At 45.8% G+C, this 16,191-nt stretch overlaps 1 protein-coding gene across 1 annotated transcript in view; it reads right to left on the bottom strand.

The window, feature by feature from the left end:
* Positions 1-15,202, bottom strand: part of NEURL1 (neuralized E3 ubiquitin protein ligase 1) — a 144,797-nt gene extending 129,595 nt beyond the window's left edge. Inside the window, exon 1 of the mRNA XM_040072075.2 lies at positions 15,107-15,202. Coding sequence (XP_039928009.1) covers positions 15,107-15,191 — 85 coding nt within the window. The 5' untranslated portion in view covers positions 15,192-15,202. The remainder of the gene's footprint in view (positions 1-15,106) is intronic.
* Between the last annotated feature and the right edge of the window lie 989 nt (positions 15,203-16,191).

Here is a 16,191-nt window from a genome sequence, read left to right as displayed (position 1 = left end):
CATTTTCACAGAAACAGGCAGCAAAGCAAGCACCAGAGATCAGGACAGGCGGGTCAGAGAGAAGAATCTCTTGGCTGGATTGGGCACTGGGATGCCATCCTGTTGTGGGGACACACTTCAGTCCTTATCTACAGACCACCCCCCATTGCCAGGAGGTGGGCAAGGAGCACGTCTGGCCCTTTGTGGCTGCCTGGGGAGCCTGGCTGGCAGATACAGGGCAGCCAGTGCACAGGGGGCAGGAGAGGAGCTGGGGAACAATGTCTGTCACTGCCCCAGTGGGACAGAGCAACCCTCATCAGAGCCACAGTGTGATCCCACACTGCTCCCCCTTGTCTAATCAAGGCTGCATGGCAAAACATCAGCATCAACTGATCAAGAGAGAAAAGGAGAGATTTCCTTGAGGGTTAGGAAGCCACAACTAGGCATGGAACTCCTGATTCCCACTATGAACAAAACAAATAAACAAACAAACGGACAAAAAAACCCCACACAAAGTCTCAGAAAAGCCAGAACTGTCTTGCTTGTATTGGAACACGGATTTGAAAAAGTCTGCAATTGTACAATGGCACAAGCCCTCCGGTCTCAGGTGCACAAGGTGAGACTGAGGCATTTCTGGCTCACAGCCTCACTGTGGGGCTCTGCACTCACGTCAGCCCCAGGAAGAGAGTCAGGCTCCATGTGTGAATAGGAGATCTCCAAGGAAAACCCAGGTGCTGCAGGGAATACAAAGGGGCAGGGCAGAGAATACAAAAGCATCACTCCTTCTGCCTAATGAGCAAGGAGCTGGCATCGTGCAGTGGTGCTGTTCAGGATGAGACCATGGTGCAAGTGCAGAAATGCCTGAGCTGGCTCACAGCAAGGCTGCTGGGTGGCTGCAGCAACCATGCAGGGGATGGGCAGGACCAGTGTACCCAGCTGAGAGCCCCACAGGTGAAGAAGGACTGCACACACCTGCAGGAGCTGCTGTGGTCCTACCTGTCATGGAAACTGAGTCTCAGCTGAACACCACCCTGCACTGTGACCACCGAGCAAGTGCTAATGTCCCGTATGGTGTCCTGCGTTTTATGGTGGCTTTGGGTACAAAATGCCACTGAACTCTCCAGCTAGACCAAGTTAGAATCAGGTCTAAATCATCACGGAGAGTTTAATGCTTGGCTTTGCAAAAACAGAGCTCAGTGAAGGGCCACAGAGATATGTGTGTTCTACAATGACAAGGACAGGCTTTAGGTCTGTTCTTGCCCACCATACATTTTTACTTGGAGACCCTGAAGTCCCATGAGAGGGAGTGCATAAAAAACTTAGCCCTCCTGCCTTTTGATTCTCACCAGGAAGCATGAGCTATAACCCTTCTCTCTGCAACAGAAATAACTTTCCTATCCCAAACTGGTTTAAAACACTATGCCTTACAAATGGTTAAGGGCTCCAAATGACACATGGCAGGAATACAGTTGTCCTGGGGAGAAATGCTCCATTCTGCATACAGCAGAGGGAAGGGCAGGTTGAGGGCTGACCTACAATTTAGCCAAGTTATTTGTCCAAATTCTCATGTCCTACTAAGCCACAGACCACAATGGTGAAGAGCAGCTACTCGGATCCTCTGTTGCAGAACAATTTGGATGCAGAGCCAAACTTCACCTTCACATCAGTCCCAGGATCCACTGCATGAAGGCTGTTAATGCTGCACAGAGGAAGCAGCAATGTTTTGCCTTGGGACTGGAAGGGCATCCTGTGGTCCAGTGACTCCAAAGTCTCCTTTTCAAAGCAGAAAACTCACAAGTGCCTTCCACTAGGGTCTCAGGAGCCCAGCACAGGGATGGCATGGGATGGGATGAGATCCATCCATGGATGCCTGCATCCATGGGATGCAGGCAGTTCAGTATCGGGACCCCAGAAATTTCATTTTAATCTCTAAAAGGTTTAGGAAACACTTCTCTTGCTCATCTTAGGAGAGCTTCGCCTGCATCTTTCAATTTCAGACTTTGCCTCTTGCAGCTTGTCACACATGGGGCTAACAGACCTAGTGCCATCCCCTGGGGAGATGGAAGGGCACCCATCTCACAAACAAACCTGGGATTGTTATTCAGCCAAACAGAGGGCCAAGGTCTCATTAATTAGCATTGACATTTACAACAGAGACCACAAGATATGAGTGATATGAAGATGGATTAATTCCAAGAGGATTAGGGAGCAAAAAAAAAGACTGTGGGGGATGGTTGTTCTGCTTATTCTGAGTTTTCCTTGTAAAAAGAGACTATTGATATTTGAATTCCTTTTTCTATTTGAATGCGGAAAATTGCAGTCGGTCTTCTGCCATGTATCTAAATTGCAAAGTGCTACACACCGCTAAAATGAAAACTGGTTTCTTGGACTGGCCAGTCTCCAGTCAATGGATTTGTCTGAAGGTTACAGATCATGAGTGGTTTTGCTGAAAGGGTCTGGCTTAGCTTTGGTTCAGAGGATTTCCAAAAAAAATGCAAAAGTCTACCAGTTGTCTGCCTCTACTAACACAGGGTCAAGCTCATGATAACATAAACCATCTGCTCTTTCAGACTTTCATCCCAAACCAGAATAAACCTGTTCTGATGCTCTTGTGGAATTGGCTCTGTCCACTGTCTTTGATGTGCTCCAGTTGACATCATCAGGCATTCACATTCCTTGGATGAGTTCCTCAGGCGTCGACCAGTGGGATTCTGCCTCAATTCATGACTCTTTTCTACATGGCAATGCCAACAGCAGAAACAGCTGTCCTGGTTTTGAGCGCTAATTAACCCCCATTTCTCACTTTCATCTCTACTCTGTTGCTGATCCTTAGGAAAGGGTCTTTGGAATTCAGCAGAGAAAGCCAAATCTAGTTCTGGAGATGTAATTTACTGGCAATGACAGTGGAACAGGGCAAGATCAGCAGAAAGGGAGCAGATGCTGTACTTAATCCCAGCCCAGAGGCAGATCCTTCACCACCACCTCAACCTCCACACTCTTTCCAGGCTGAACATGGGAGAGTCACACTCACACTGAGCTCTGGGGTTTCCTTCCCTCTCCCCTTCCCAAATGTGCTGTTAGAAGGAAGAAGTGTAAACATCTGCAATCTGCATCTGCTGGAGAGGCATGAGGACACTCAATGTATGACACTGACAACCAGGCAGGGCAGGAACAACCATCCATCTCCCTTTATTTAAAAACTTTACCTAAAAGTTTTTGTTTAAACCAAGTCAGAAAACCCCATCACCATTCGTGCGGCTTTCCAAACCACAGCATACAAATGCTCACAGGCGCTACGAGCCCCAGGACAGCTTTTCTCTCTCCTCTTGCCATCCTGCTAATCATGATGTCTGGGGCTATAAAAAGGCACAGCACAAGAGCCTGTCTCTCCTTCTGATCTGCTTCCGTGTTTATAACCATGGCTTATCTAATGACACTTAGGAAGTGTTACCAAGGAGACTATTTGCATCCTGCACGATGTTGCTAAAGCAACACTGCTAAATTAGATGCAGCGCTCTTAGCCTTCACCTACTGTATTTGCATTGCTATCAAAGTGGAATAGTCACAGGCTTAAACTATATTTGGGTCATTCACTCATCCAAACACCTGAAAATAGTCCAATGACAGCAGCAATGGAGTTTCCCCCTGAAAATCTAGCACATCTAGGTCTCCATCTCTTACATGTATTTCAAGCTTGCCCCTCAATGTGACCTGCAGTCAAAACAAGCCATCTTTCATGCTGCAACCTTCCTCCACAGGACATGTTTTTCCTGTATGTTTGGCTTTTATTTAAATGCATCAGGAGATTTTAACTGTCATAAATAATTACAGCATCTTAGCATTTGATGGAGCAAGGCAGAAGGCAATTTGTAAGTAGCATTAAATTTTGAGGCACAAGATGGCTCAGAGGCACTGGAAATGCGACAACTTGCCTGGAGTTTATGGGTCAGCTGTTCACCCTCACCCTGAGACTTGGTTCAGCTGTAAAGAGCCACCATTCAAGGGTTTCAAGATGGCCCACGGAAAGATTAAACAGCTATAATTACTTGATAATTACTTGTTTTACCCTAAGTAAAAGGTTAAATATTCATTATGGAGAAGATAATAAAACAGAAATAATTTTAAACTATAAATGACTAGCTATAAACAAAAATAAAGGCTGGGGCAATTTTAGGTGATGTTACAGAATAAACTGAATATAGAAGCTCCAAAGACTAGCAGTAGGAGGGAGAGTGAGCAACCAAGAGGTGGGGTGGCAGTGGTTTCCAAGGCAATTAACAGCTTCTCTAGAGTTTGGACATTTGTCAATATGATAAAAATGTAAAATTCAAATAGCCCACACACATTAATGCAGAAATATGGACAGCTATCTGGAACTTTACCGGAAATATTACAATTGTGTGACAATGTATTGTATTTATTGTAAATATACAATAAATGTAATTTTTCTGTGTTCTTCATGATACCAAGCAATGTCACAAGCAAAGTCACTGGGCCCTCTGAGATCCAGTATTCTGATGCAAATCTAGAGCAAGGTGTTACCCCCACAGTTTTCTGTTCTGATGGTCTGAGCCATACATTTTGGTCAACAACATGTAACAATAAAATACCATCCCACCAACACCCAGATGGAGCTCTCCATCACTATTTAATATGTTTATTCCAAAAATAACTCTTGCTTTTAACACTTTCAAATTTAAAAGAGAAACTCAGGCAAGGACATAAATACTTGGCATCTGTCACTGAATTCAATCAGCTCCCTGAATCAGAGCAAAAGCACCCTGTTCCAGCTCTGCTGCAACGCATAACATGGTTTGGGTGCCTCTTATTAATAAATCCTTGCTTTAGCCCAGAAGCACTATTAAAAAGCACACCTGGGAGCATTTTACTATATATAAAATCTCTGTCCCAACAGCAAATTTGATCTGCCTACAGAATCCACTCACGAGAAGGTAACTCCTTCCTGCTGAATAGACTACAGCACGAGAAAGCCCCTGTCCAGAGAGCATTTCACCTGCCAGCCCTTGTAATTGCTTATGCCTGGCAATTTAAGATGGAATACCAGAATCTGGACTGGTAAAGAATTTCCTAGCAGTATCAGGCTCCAGGACAGCCTGCTTCAGGATGAGGGGATGGCACAAGCTCTTTCCTCCGTCCTGCAACAGCTGTGGTGAGGTTCAGTTCTTCAAGTTTTATCATTGCTTTATCTCCTCCATAAGAAAGTGTGATGAAGGCACAGAAGAAGACTTCTGCAGTTGGCCACGGCTGTAGAACACACGTTCCCAGATCTACAAAAGCCATACTCCCTCAGGCTTCCTCCTATGCTCACACAAGAAAACTCCATGACAGCTCAGAAAGAGATGTGGAGTCCTCTGTGGGAAAGGGTTGTTTGTGTCCACACACACAGGCTGCAGAAGGTCCTTTTTAGCTGCCTCTGCTCCAGGAGAGTTTTCCCAGGAATCAGCACCCATCAGTGGCTTCAGGTGCCCCATGTGTAACAGGCCAGGGGAATCTCCAAGGAAGGGTCAGAAATGAGGGTTTGCATCACCAGCAAGGCACAGAGAGAGGAGGAAAGGAATCTCCCTGTCTACCAATCAGCTCCTCCTCCCATGGGAAATAAGATCAAAAGGAAAAAGAGGTTTTCTCTGTGGTAGCTGTGCCTCTGTGAAATTTTCTAAGGACTTTCTGTTGGCTTTGGATCAGGTCCTAGACCCATGTGGGCAGAGCTCGGTGTGTCTGGATTATTTATTAGCAAAAGAGTTCCCTCTTCAATCAAGCATGTAGAACACCCTATTAAAGCATGCCCTGTGCTGTATCTGACCCAATGGAGTTGGCATGAAGAAGTTCTCAGCACCCCCACAGAAATGCTGCTGGACTGCAAATTGTCATTATTTCTCTCATGTCAGTTCCTCCATGGCCTTATCTAAACTATGTCATAAATCTTCTGGGTTTTCTCTGAACTCTCCTCCTCCTAGTGACATTCTGTACTTCTGAATAATGTTGTCTCCATGTGAATTACAAGGGACACAGTAATAATGCTCCAGCAGGAGCAAGGGAAGCAGTGGGAAAAGAGCTAAAAGCTACACTGAACTGTTTTCTTGCTTGTAATCTTCTGTCATACACTGAGCTGGGAGATTAGATAACGAGACTATTTATAGCAGCATTGCTGGATGTGTATCACAAAACCTTTATTGTAAGACCACGCAAGTATAAAATTTTAATTTTGCCTGCTATTTTCCTGTGTCACAACTTAGTTTGAAGCAAAGTATTTTTTTTCTTTTGCAGTGGGGTTATTAATAATGCATGGAGCATTAACATTTCCAAATTGGGAGTTCACCCTCAGTCACTGCTCCCACCCATCACTCTGTAATTTCTCCTCCTGGGCTTCATGTTGGACTGACAACAGGAGACTGACAGTGTCTGCTCAGCCACCAAACACTTTTTGTGTGGGCAAGAGCAACCAGAGCTCTCTGCATTCACTGCCACAGGTCCCACCTGCATTTTCTGCTTGAAACCTGAAACCTGAAGCTACTGTTTAACCTCTCTGCTAAGCCCTCTAGTACACAACCTGTAGGGCCTGAGAACAACTGTCCAGAGGAAATGCACAGAACACCAGATGATCTCCACCCAGCAGACGCTAAGAACTTTCTTCCACAACTAATGTAAGGCAGATTTCAAGCAGAGGAGCAAAGCTCTCAGCTGTCAGTACTTATCTCTTAGCATCTCAACTCTAAACTTTGTCAAAAAAAAAAAAAAAAAAAAAAGTGTTCATGGTTTTAATTAGGGATAACGTTGTGCACCTTTATTTTTTGTCGTGCTTGTTAAGGATGTGATTGTTGAGGGGTCATACCATTAAAACAGGAACACTGAATGATATACAGAAACGGGAGTAGGAACGTAGAAATTCAGAATTAACATCAGAGGTAACCTAGGTCCTTCATTATGTATTTTACTGCAATTTTTAATAAAGAAAGTAAATTTCAACTACTTCTCCTCTTTCTGTATTTGATGAACATAATCAATTTGTGTGGAACATTTTGTCTTTTCCATTTTCTGTCACATCTATTGAAGTGACTCACTCATTCACTCACGTAAGAAACAGATTCTGTTTACAGCATTTACAGTTATTTGTGTCCTGTCTTCTGCAGTGACAATATTTCTATGGGAAACCATCTCTTCCATTCCTGCCTAGTAAACCCTTGTTAAGTATAAAAAACAGGCATTCATCACAGACAAAAATGATCTTGCAAGATAGGTAGATATTTAGAAACACAATAGCACCATTTACCCAAATCATGAGTAATACCAATACAATTAATGCTATGCTAAAGAGATACCACCTAAGGAGGGGATTTGAACTAACCTTCTGATGAAAACATGGAATCTGGATGGTAAATAAGCTCTGTATCTAGATCTGCTTGCCTTATCTGTCCTTTGTCTCTTCAGAAGCCAGGCTCCCTCTTTGCTAACTCACTGCTAGTTAGTGACAGTGGCAGCAGTCAGTTACACAGCACCCCAGACACTGCTTCGATGAATTGATCTTCCCAAGCACTGGTGCTAGACATAGGATGTGTTTTAGTCATATCATAAAAATATGTGATTAAGTCAATAGGGAATCTGTGCCTACACCCATGCAGGAACATCAGGAAAGTGTCAGTATTATCAGTGTGAAACTCAAATACTGAATACAAAGGAACAACAGATGAGGGAGACTCCTCAAGTAATGTCTGTACATTAGAATAATTTTTTACTAAAATGTTATTATTTAAAAAAAAAAAATGTTTACACCAAGTGGGTTTTTTGAAACTAAAAAACCTGCCATGGAATTTTATCTCTGAGGTTGGCAAAGAACTATTAATATTTACATTTCAAAATTTTGCATAAAACAGCCCTACAGTTTAACCTGACAGTTTCCTGAGAGCTGAGATTCCTTCCCTATGCTTCAGCAAAAAGTTGAACTGAGGTGGACTAACAGAGGATTGTATAAACATAATACCACCATGGCATCCTCTGCCCAATAATTTGAAAACAAAATCCTCTTTTAATGTTGCACTTAAAAGGCCAAATAACCAACAGTGCAAACATGAAGTAGCATCTTACAGCAACACACTTTTACCATCTTGAGCTCCCCATGAACAAAGAGAGATGAAAACCTATTCCCAACTTGGTTTTAACCACCGTTTTGCAGCAACCCATACCTTAGCACGGGTAAGTATCTGAGTTATCTGCTCTCCTTGCCAGCTACTGAGCTTAGCAATGCTCCTGGTTAGCCAGGCCAAAGGCAGCCTAGGCTCGTGGACACATCACACTCACAACAAAAGTTTTAACCACTGTTAGACCCTAACTCTCAGTCAAAATTCAGCTCTCATACACAAAAGTACTTTGGTATTTGTGGCACAAAAGCGAGCACCTGCATGGTGCTGCGATTAAAGTGAGAAACTGCTTTGGGATTTGGCAGTTCACAGCACAGCACTGAGCATCCGCACGCTGCTGTGATTGAGGTTAATCTTAGATCAACCATTTCCCGATGAAAACGATCCTGAAACACAAGAATTGTGTATCCCACTCCTTGACACGACTCAGAATTGGATTATTCAGATGTCCTAAAATTTCAAGGCAGTCCAAGTCAGAGCACATGTGGATCCCCAGCTTGAAATAAGTAGCCACCATGAAGGTACACACTGTAAGTAAAACAACGTGTACTTACGTATTTGCCATGGGCAACAATTTCAGCGATGCAGAAGTAGCTGGTTCCTGCTATTATCCTAGCAGCAGTAGGTAAGAACAGCTGCCAAATCAGAAATCTTCCAATCCACTGCATTAGAAATCTTCCCAGATATGGGAATATCCACAAAACCTGCTATTTCAACAGTCTAGGAAACAAAATGAAGCAGAGGCTACTTAGGCTTCTGTCATTAGGAGTTCATTGTAAGCAGAGAGAAGCTGCTTTCTCTTACTCAAAAAGAGCCCACAAATGGAAAAGCAACTGTATTTGTCAAAATCACAGTGTGCAGGAGACACAGTTACATCCAAGAAAGCTTGTACAGGGACCCAGTTACAATCTCTTCCGCCTCCCAAAAAAAGCCTGGATGTTCTGTGTATGACTTTGACACTGACATGGCAATGAACTATCCTGTAAACAACGAGGCAGGGATGCTTATGATAAAGAGGATGGATCCAGCTAGAAACCAGCCAACACCAGAGTAGGCTCTATCCATCCATCTACCACTGTAATGTCAGAACAACCCAGCTGCACTTTCCACGGAAGTTTTAAGTTCTCATTTTAGCACTATTCTCAGCTAAACACAGGTAGCCTTAGGAAGATGCCCTTGGGAAGTCAAAATGAGAAGGGGCAGATGTGTGGTCCTTGTCGCAAACGGCAAAGGATTCCTCTTTCATGACTTCCTCCAATCTCCCTTGAAAGTGGACCCATTTTAGCGCCCATAACATCCACCAATAATGAGCTCTACTGAACAAGTACCTACTGCAGATGGCTACAGTTCCCTTTGGTTCATTTGATGTCCTCCTAATTCTTGTACTGGAAGAGACAGTGACCAGTGGAGCTCTGGCCCTTCTTTACTTGCCAGTCATTTCCATTCTAGTTGTCCCTTTTCCCAGAGACAAGAGTCCTAGTTTTTTCAATCATTCCTTATATGAAATTAATCCAAACTTATGACCATCCTCATTGCCCACCTCTGAATCTTTTCCAGTTCTTCTGTATCTTTCCTGAGATTTTGGAAGGAGAAGAACCAGAACTACAGTAATATGCACATTTACACAACAATCTATTATTGGCCTCTATTTTCCTCTGTTTGGCTTCCCTCACAATTTTTAGTATTGCTTTATTTATTTACTGAACCTGGCACTAATATTTTTAGCTCAGTCATCCAACTGATGTTTGGTTCCTACTGGTTTTCAAAAGTAGACTTGCTTGCACTTGAGAAATACAGAGAATCACCCATGAGCAAGAAACCACGTGAATTCCTGGAAATTTGTGAAAAGCTGCAGCAGTACCTGCTTCACCAACAGGTACTTATGAAACAGACAAAGGAAAAGGAAAAGCAAGATCAATAAATTGCAGTGTTTGGAGCACTGAGCAATTTTAGGCAGTTTATATGCAATAAATCAAAGTTCAGTAGCTTGGGGAAAAAATCTAGTGCTTGGGAGAAGGTCACAAAAACCTGACAACCTCAGGTAGGAAAAACTTTATAACCACAACCCAGATACACTGACAGGTCAGAGGGAGACAAGCATACCCAGGACAGAGTAAAAGCAGAAGGGCAGAAAGGACGCATCCTTCAAAGCCTTGAATGATGATGAAACTTCTGACCCTGAAAGGCTGGAAAAAATAATATAATACTTCAAAGAAGAACCAATTATGACAGCAATGGGAGCTGAGGTTATCTCACAGTACCGCTATTGGTATCCCTGCAGTGCACTGCTTGTGATGCCTAAAAATGCTTGTGATGCACCCCAACTTCTAAGCCCTATGACCATCAGTTGCTGATAACCTTTTACTCCCCCCTAGTTTTATCAAGTGAGTGCACAAAATGGAGCTGGCAGCCAAATAGTCTTTCAACAACATACAATTATTGAAATGCCTACACCAGCCAGATTACTATCTTCTATGTGTATTTCAGAAGCTCATAAAGCACCAGCGAAATGGGGGGAAAATCTGACATGTTTATGTGTCACTGGGATGTGATGGTTGGAACAGCAACTGCAGAAATGCAGGCAAAGACTGTGTAATCCTGCCTGGTACCCTCCGTGGGTGAGGGAAAGCAGGAAAGCCTCTGCCTTCTTGGTCAAGTGCTGCACAACAGGCTGCCAGTCTGGGGGCTGCAGGCAGAGAGGTGGTAACCAGCAAACCACTGCTGACTCTGACTGCGGTGTGTCCCAGCAAAAGGAAGGACTAAGAACTGTTCTGTTGAGGTGCCAGACTGCTTCATGTGATACTCTAAAAGTATAAACCCCAAATCATCCTACAGACATCACCCAGACCCATGAGTAAAAGCTATCTGGATGAATGAGCAATAAGTACAGGCAACCATAGGAGCACCCAGCACAATATGAGTAAGATCTTGATGAGAGTCTCCGGATGCCACTGTAATACAAATAAAAAAGAAGAACCCATGAGTCATCTGCACTGCTGAAAAGAGAATCCTTGGCAGCTGGGGCTGTTTCTATAATACTGCACATGCAATATCATAGGTGCATTGACTACGAGATTTATCAACAGGAAGAAATCCTGCTTGCTGCCACTCACCATGGAATTCTACATTTCAAGGCAAGAGATGCTCAGGAAAGAGTACCAACCTGAGAAGGAGGCTGGAGGAGAGGATTTAAGAGAGAAGACAGTAATACTACTTAGCTTTTACAATGTAATATTGATCTGCTGTCTGCAGCAATGGCTAAGCCTTCTTGAAGCTGAGGACATGAGACCAGTGAGGATAAAAAGCGACATGTCCGTGGAGCACAGGAGATGGCATACACGTCCTGTGTCTCACTTCTGACCCAAGAACTAGAAAAACTTCATTTCTAGCATCCTAGACCAGAACATCTGGGAACTACACCACAGCCCAAACAAGGCACACAGGCCACACCTCAGAGGAGGAAGAGTTAAACACTTCCAGCAAGGCTGAGCAGTCCCAAAGGAAGGAATGCAAAAGCCAGAGACTGGTTAGGTGTATTTCTAGGCAAGGAGGGGAAGTTAATGAGCTACACCAGGATTAGAAAAAATAGTTAATAGAAAAGATTGAATAGACTATCTTGGAAGAAGCTTGGGGGAGGGAGATGGGTTGAACTGAGGATGCATCTCTTGAGAAATAATAGAAGTCTCCTTGGTTCAGTGCAGACTGCCCTGACACAAGTAAATAAACAGTACACTGAGCCACTGATGAGAAGGCTGATCTTTTTCATCTCAGAATTCAGAAGATTAGATACAGCTGGAGTTTTCCCTCTTGGCTCCCCTCCAAACAGCCATACACACCTTGTTTGATAGTTATCACAAACCGTATTTCAGAGAGGGTGGACAGCAAAAATTTCCTGGAGTTTATCTGGCTGCATCCTTAAGGAGATTGTTACCAGATAATCATAATCTTTTGCACAGCATTTGGAAAGTGCACAAAGGATCACCTTCTGTCACCCTTGACAAACTACATCTGGGTTATGGGAAGGAAATACTCTCAGGAATTCTGAAAATAATCTCACCTCAACCTCCCCATCATGATATCACCAAGCAAAAACCTCCTTCCAATCACTGCACAGGACTTAAAGGTTAACAGCCATATCAGGACCATGGCATCAGATCACCTGCAGTACTGGAGGAGTTCAGTTTTCACTGTCTTCAAAACAGCCAAAGCCTGTAGGCACAACTATGGCACCAAAATCTGGATTCATAATCCAGATATGGCATACTGCTTTGGAATAGGTAATTCCAAACTGCTCAAGCCTAGTGGTTCCTAGTGAACAGTTATGTGAAGTGCTTTTATAAACGGCTGGACATAATAGATTTTAAAGTATTACCTTACTCAAAGGCAACTCTAAAATCATCAGCCTCGGGCTCCAGTTTTGCTCTTGCAGGTACCTTCATAAAGACCTGCCTGTTTCAGTTACCTGGTTTTAAAACTGCAGCTTAAGCCTGAGAATCAAGTTCTGTGTTTTCCTCCTTTTGCACGACCATCTAAAGCAAAGCAAATATTCTGCCAGCCATGTCAGTCTTCGTGAGATTTGTGTGTTATGTCTTCACCACCACCAGAAGTATCACATGGTCTTCAGAAGATTTATGTAACTGAAAATGACCATTTTTAGCAGGACTAAGAGAAAGACAAAAAAATTTTCAGCACAAGTCGGCGACAGCTCTACCGTGTGCAGAGATCTTACTTAGGTGAGATGAACTTCTAAGGTACAGGAACTGAATTCAAAGTCCACAGAACACCTTAGGAAACAATGCAATCATAGGCTCTTCTTAAGCAAGAATGAGCCCTAATTACCCCAGCACCACGTTAGAAAGAGGTCGTCACGGAGTAAGAAAGTATTAGATGGTGGCCAACTTATAAAAGTTCAATATCCCTAACACTAAGCCAGACACTGAAGGAAGAACAACTGGGGACCTTCAACTAAAATACACTTTACAAAATGTTAAATGGCAGATACGTAACAAAACTGTGTGACATTCATACTTTCACTGCTATGCCTCGAGTCCATTTTACAGAAACCTGTCAAATGCAATCAAACTTGTTTATTCTGCATTTAAATGTAGGACCTGAGGCAATCTGGTTTCAAAAAAGACAGAAAAGGCACATATTGTCCCTGGCAGTTGCTTAGTTTTCACAACAAAGGCAATGCATTGTTCACTCTTTATTCCAAATAAAAATTATTTCAATGCTCTTGTTGCATTACAACCTTGAGAATATTTCTGCTTGCTGCCTTAGCACAGGTAGAAAAATTAATTAAAATGTAAATTAAAGGAAGAAATATACAAACGAAGTGCCATTAACACACAACTCACTGCTCCCCCCCACCCCACAAAATCAGGTGATTCATACGGAGCATCCTCCAAGTCTCATGTAAGCCACTGTTAATGGATTAAGTGGCAGTGTCTGTCCCTTCTGGCTTCAGTTTATAAATTCTTATCTGCTTAAGGTTGCTCCAGAAAGCTGACAGCATGATTCTTAAAGAGACAAATCCCCCCGTCAGTTTACAATTGCATACCAGCAACTACAGCATTGTGTGTGCCTTTATGTTCACACTGACAGAGGGTGATGGTTCAATGTTTAGGATTCAGCATCCCCCTCCTTTCAAGTCTAATTTGAAGCACCACCATTGCTTGGGCTGGGTTTCTCACTGACTTTGTCCATGACAAAGCAATGAACATTTCTAACATCTCCTTGCATGGCCGTTGAAATGGCCACGATAAACCACCCTCAGTTCACACAACTGCTTCAAATCACCCAAGTACAGATGAAGGGGCAGAGAGATTCAGCAGAAGAATAATGCAAGTATCAGAAAATCCATTCGTATAACCACCAGTTGCCCAGCTCATCATTAACCATTTCCACTACTCTAGACGATGCCAAAGAAGTATCCAAAAGCGCAGCAAAAATGAGGAAGAACAGCAGCATTCCTATTTTCTAAACTGGTGGCTGCAAATTCTGCAAGACATGGAGAAAGCTGCAACAAGTTATAATCTGAAATGGCTGTTAGAGCAGCACCTTCCCTCATTCCCTGCTTACACAGAGATGTGCAACATCCTCTACCACCGACAGCCAGTGCCTTTGGCTGTGAAAACGACCTTAGAAAGAGGTACCCAGCTAATGCTGAAGACATACAGTGTGTGTGTACTGCTGCCCGATTTGCATTCATGAACGATGGGCTATTTTCTGTTACCACCCTCCCAATTTACAGCAAAAGGGGGTAAAAAACAGCAGAGATACAGGCGACCTTTGGCAGGCTCTCCTGTCCACATTACAGAAGTCACCCCCATCCCATTCGGTGCCAACAGGTCCCCAGGAGTTCAGAAAAGGGATGGATGGCATCTTTATGAGGAACAGAATAGCCACATCAGCTAGAAAAGAAACCCTGCCCTCCTCCAAACAGGACTGACAGCCCCCTGCACACACTCTCATGGAGCACTCAGATAATACACCAAAGCAAAGCCTTCATTCACCAATAAGCACTTGGGGACTCTTGGTGGTCTTACTCCCCCAAATTGTCTTTCTCTTTCCTAGGGTACCTTTGCCTGGAAAGACCCGAGCACTCATCAGCCACGCATGGGGCACTGCCGGGGAAGAAGCGACAGCGCTGCGAGCAGGGCACGGGGGCTCACACCTCGGGAGGGCTCGGGGTGCCAGGCGTGGAGCCATCCTACCCTGGGGAGCACGGGTGTCCCCGGGTCCCCGGGATGCCTGCCCGACGTGGGGCACTCATGGCGCTGTGCGTACCTGGCGATCTAATCGCTACTGGGGCCCCTGCGGTACCCAGGTTTGTGTCCCGCCCGAGCGCCCATCCCATCCCGGGTTGCCTAGAGCACCCATCCCGCTCCGGGCTGCTTCAGGTGCCCCGGGATATCGCGCCTGCCCGTCTTGAGGGGTCCCTCAGGGTGCCGGGGGTGCCGACCGAGCCGTACCTTTGAGGCGGTGGTGGCGGGCGCGGTGCAGGCGGCCCTGGCCGCCGCGGGGCAGCGCGGGGATGCTGGAGAAGCGGCTCCCCATGGCGGCATCCGAGCCGGGCCGGGCCGGGCGGCACCGCTCGAGGTCTCTGTGCCCGGCGGCTGTAGCGGCGAGGGCGGAGGGCAGCGCCGGCTCCGAGCGCGCCGAGAGCCGCGGTGCCGCCCGCCGAGCCCCCCGCCCCGCCCGGCTCGGCTCGGCTCGGCTCGGCTCCGCGGCGGCTCGGCTCGGCTCGGCTCGGCCCGGCTCGGCTCGGCTCGGCTCGGCTCGGCTCGGCTCGGCTCGGCTCGGCTCCGCGGCGGCTCGGCTCGGCTCGGCTCGGTTCACCTCGGCTCGGCTCGGCTCGGTTCACCTCGGCTCAGCTCGGCTAGGCGGGGCGGGGAGGCGGCACCGCGCTCCCCCCCGCCGCACCCGTCGCCATGGAGACCCCGCTGTTCCGCCGGGGGGGCCGCACCGCCCCGCCCAGATGTGCCACCGCTGGAGCGACAGGTGGGGGCACGCGGAGCCGCTCCCGACCCCCGCCCCCCCCAGCACAGGGGTGCCCAGGACCACAAACCCCGAGGGGCAGATGCAGGATGGGGGACATTATTCCCTTCTATTGCCATCCCGGGACCTCACTCACACCTGCTGGCCCTAAAGGTGCTTCCCCGGCCTCCTCCTTCAAGAGACGATATTTGTGGCCGACCCCGGGATCCAGACCCTTCAAAGCAGCTGCATCATGCATGGACACTCACCCAAGTACACCGGCTGTGGTGGGTTGCAACTGTCCTGAAGCTATTAGGATTCTCTTGGATACAAACATGTCAGAGCCACACTCAGGAAGGCAAAGAAGATGGGCAAGCATCTCCTTGCACAGTCCTAGGGCAAGTGAACAAGGAGGCAGCTAGTCATAGGGGTGAGGGGGTCTCTTGCTGGTCCCTGACCTACCCAGTAAGTTTTGTGTGTGCCTGCAGCCACCACTTCACTCAAACCCAGGGGCTCAAAGTGGTGAAAATCTCCCGACAAGCTCAGGGAATGGGCTAGGGTAGAGATGGAGTAAAGGGAA

The sequence above is a fragment of the Hirundo rustica genome, chromosome 8, assembly GCF_015227805.2.
Source record: "Hirundo rustica isolate bHirRus1 chromosome 8, bHirRus1.pri.v3, whole genome shotgun sequence".
NCBI classification, from domain to species: domain Eukaryota; kingdom Metazoa; phylum Chordata; class Aves; order Passeriformes; family Hirundinidae; genus Hirundo; species Hirundo rustica.
The sequence above is the reverse complement of the archived record's forward strand: the minus strand, read 5'-3'. Positions and strand labels throughout refer to the sequence as shown.